General features: G+C 37.7%; 1 protein-coding gene across 1 annotated transcript; it reads left to right on the top strand.

The window, feature by feature from the left end:
- Nucleotides 1-1,734, top strand: LOC132197735 (macrophage mannose receptor 1-like). Its single transcript, XM_059621244.1, has 9 exons — nucleotides 1-475; nucleotides 523-545; nucleotides 608-716; nucleotides 769-913; nucleotides 968-1,065; nucleotides 1,121-1,152; nucleotides 1,203-1,317; nucleotides 1,376-1,523; nucleotides 1,617-1,734. The coding sequence occupies exons 1-7, from the start codon at nucleotides 61-63 to the stop codon at nucleotides 1,206-1,208; spliced, it is 828 nt and encodes a 275-aa protein (XP_059477227.1). The 5' UTR covers nucleotides 1-60; the 3' UTR covers nucleotides 1,209-1,317; nucleotides 1,376-1,523; nucleotides 1,617-1,734.
- Nucleotides 1,735-3,038: the final 1,304 nt, after the last annotated feature.

The following is a 3,038-nucleotide window of genomic DNA, read 5'->3' as shown; positions in this document are numbered from 1 at the left end:
AGCTCGTCATCAGAATCAATCAGTTTTACAAGCACCACAGACAATGGTTCAGTCAAGTCTATGATAGATACCAATAGCTCCAGCTCACAATCTGTCACAAATCAGAACTTTGCAGCGAGTTCTAATGGAGCATCTACAGCTACATTACCTGCCGGACAGGAATATTCTCCATTAGCCACATCACTGATAGATAGTTTATTGAACACCGCGACTGCTGCAGTTAACTCACAGATTCTATTGGGAAGTCCGGGACAAACTTCCTCGGCAGTAAATGGGATTCAAAGTAACATCGGAACATCTTCTGGGCCAATAACGGGAGGAGTGACCACTGGGAGTTCTTCTTCAAATAATCTGGTTGCTGGCGCTACTTCCCCAGGAGTTTCAACTACCACATTTTCCAGTTCTTCCACAACGTCAACCTCAACTACCACCACAACAACCACAACCACAACTCCACCTACTTGTGCGAGTGGTGGTAAAATATTTTTAAACATTTTTTTCTTCTTTAACTTTCTTTTTCAGCATACACAATTTCTAAATCTTTGGTAATTCAATAACATAAGTTGGAAAACTAGCTATAAATTATCAATTATCATATAAAAAATAGACCACGTGGGAAAGTGCAAGGCTTGATTGCAACAGGATGGGGAAGGATTTGGTCAACCTTGAAACACAGGCAGAAGAGCAGTGTTTTTTGGAATATGTGCGAAATCAAAGTATTTCTGAGCACAAATACGTTGCATCAAAAAATCATGTTGCACTATCAAGGCAGGATTGGAGACAGATTCTGGATTGGCTTGAACGCAATCAGGAAAACGAGCTTTCAGTGGACCAATGATCAAGATCCAGGATTCACTTCATGGGACCAGGACTTTCCTGGAGGAGGCGCGCAGGAATACTGTGTTCAAATGGTGTATGTAAAAGGGGCTTAATATTTTGACTCCTTTCTTTACTTTTAGTGTTTTAGAAATGGAAAGTGGCAAAACAAGAGATGCACCGACCTCAGCTATTTTGCCTGCGAGAATTCTACCACCATAAACACGACATCCAAGAGTTGTCCAGCAAGTAATTACCCAACAGTTTTCATTTCCTTTTACTTCTTTTGCCTAAAATTCCACAGCGAGTTCAACTTACATGCTGACTAAAGATATAGTATTTTAGAATTATTAAATACATATAATACAAAACGGTAACAAATAAAGAAATAGAAAACATGGCAAGGCGCTAGAGACGAATGTGATAAGTTTGGAATGCAACTTGTCAGCTTGGAAACTCCAGAGGAAGATGCTTGCGTCCGTGCACTCGTCGCTGCAGCAGGTAAGAATAATAAAATTTTGATTTTATTTTAATTTAATAATGAAGCTTTCACCCAAAGGTCTTCAAGGAAACTATGTGTGGATGTCACTCAACTGCATAAACGAAACTTTTTATGACCACTGGGCCAATGGTGCAAATTCAACTTACAAGTCATGGGCACCAAGAGAGCCTGCGCAATACCCTAGTGAGCGATGTGGTATTATATGGTGAGTTAAATCATTGCACTGATTTTTTTTATTAATTTTTTTTTATCAAAACAATATTATATCCATTAAATTGATGCCATTGATATTTCACAGGCAAAATGCTTGGTTTGATCTACCTTGCACAGCAGCAACTTACTACGTTTGCGAAGGATCGTCGTTCATTTAATCAACAAAAATTTTCCCAATTATTCAATTGGAATAAGTGACTGACTCGTAAAAATGATTTTAACATAAAATTTGCATGACATTCTCTCTGTAAAGATTAATATCAAAATGCTATTAAACAAATACTTAAAAAAATTTGTAGATTAAATTGTGTTTATAAAAAAAAAAAAAATGGATAATTGATCATTATAATTGGTACATATAAATCGTTGTCTCATTATAATATTATAAACGGTAATTTTCAAGACAAAGATTTGAAATCAAATTAAACAGTTTCAAAGTTGGATACAATTGATAATTACGGAAAATCAGACTAATGCGTTTTTTGGGAGCATCGAGACTGTGCGCGGCGCGATATGTGTGCCGGTTGTGTGGTCGCATTATTCCGCATGACGGTTCGCAAATCGCCACGAGCTCCGAAGCGTCCAGCGAGTAGCATAAATAAAATTTGCAAGCATAAAGTGCGCGTATGTGGCTGAGTGGCGATCGAGTGGCTGGTTGAGTGGCCAAATCAACTCACTCGTGGGCCGCGCCGTTCGCCTCATTGCGTCCCAACAAGACCTCTTTCTGCTTGCGCACACACCACCAGACACCAACTCACGCGAGAGACAACTCCGCAGGACAAATATAATGTACTCTGTTACAAAAAAAATCTTCTATAGCACGTGCGTACTTAGCAACCGCAAAGAAAGAAAACCTTCAATAAACATCAAAACTAATTTAAATTAAAGAGAAATAGCAATATATCTTGAAACTATCGTTGTATTTATCCGAGCTAAAACAAAATGATGTTCATAAAATTAAATTGTATAATAATAACAAAATATTTTGGCAAAACCTCGTCCTCCAAAAAAAAATTAACATGTTTCTTAAATTTGGAAAAGCATTAAAATTGGTCATCAATAATGCAGATGAATAATGTTACAAAAAAATTAACCGCTTATCACGCTTGCCAATGATTTGCAAATTACTACAAAGATTGCATTTTAAGTCAGTCACGTTATTTAAATTTTCGGAATTAAAAATGCAACTAAATTAGAACAATCAAAAACCATAAATTTTTCATTATTTCTGAACTAATTATTATTTGGTACAAAAGTTTTGAGGTTTTTAACTCCTTATATTGTCACCTCTTTTTACCCTATTTAACGAGTTTTGCGAGTGCCTTTTCACGCTCACAATTCGCGAGCTTGATTATTCAGAATAATAATAAGGCGAGGTGGGTGCGCATGTATGTAGGGCCCGGAATACTTTTGCGGGTGTGACGACGCAAGTTCACAACTTTGGCTGCTGCTCTTCTTTTGTGCACACTCTCGCTTCTTGCCGCGTTCGCGCTCGACTCGCTGCCGC

Source organism: Neocloeon triangulifer, unplaced genomic scaffold (genome assembly GCF_031216515.1).
Source record: "Neocloeon triangulifer isolate White Clay Creek 2 clone unplaced genomic scaffold, ASM3121651v1 ptg000012l, whole genome shotgun sequence".
Taxonomy (NCBI): domain Eukaryota; kingdom Metazoa; phylum Arthropoda; class Insecta; order Ephemeroptera; family Baetidae; genus Neocloeon; species Neocloeon triangulifer.
This window is presented reverse-complemented; position numbering and strand designations above follow the sequence as displayed.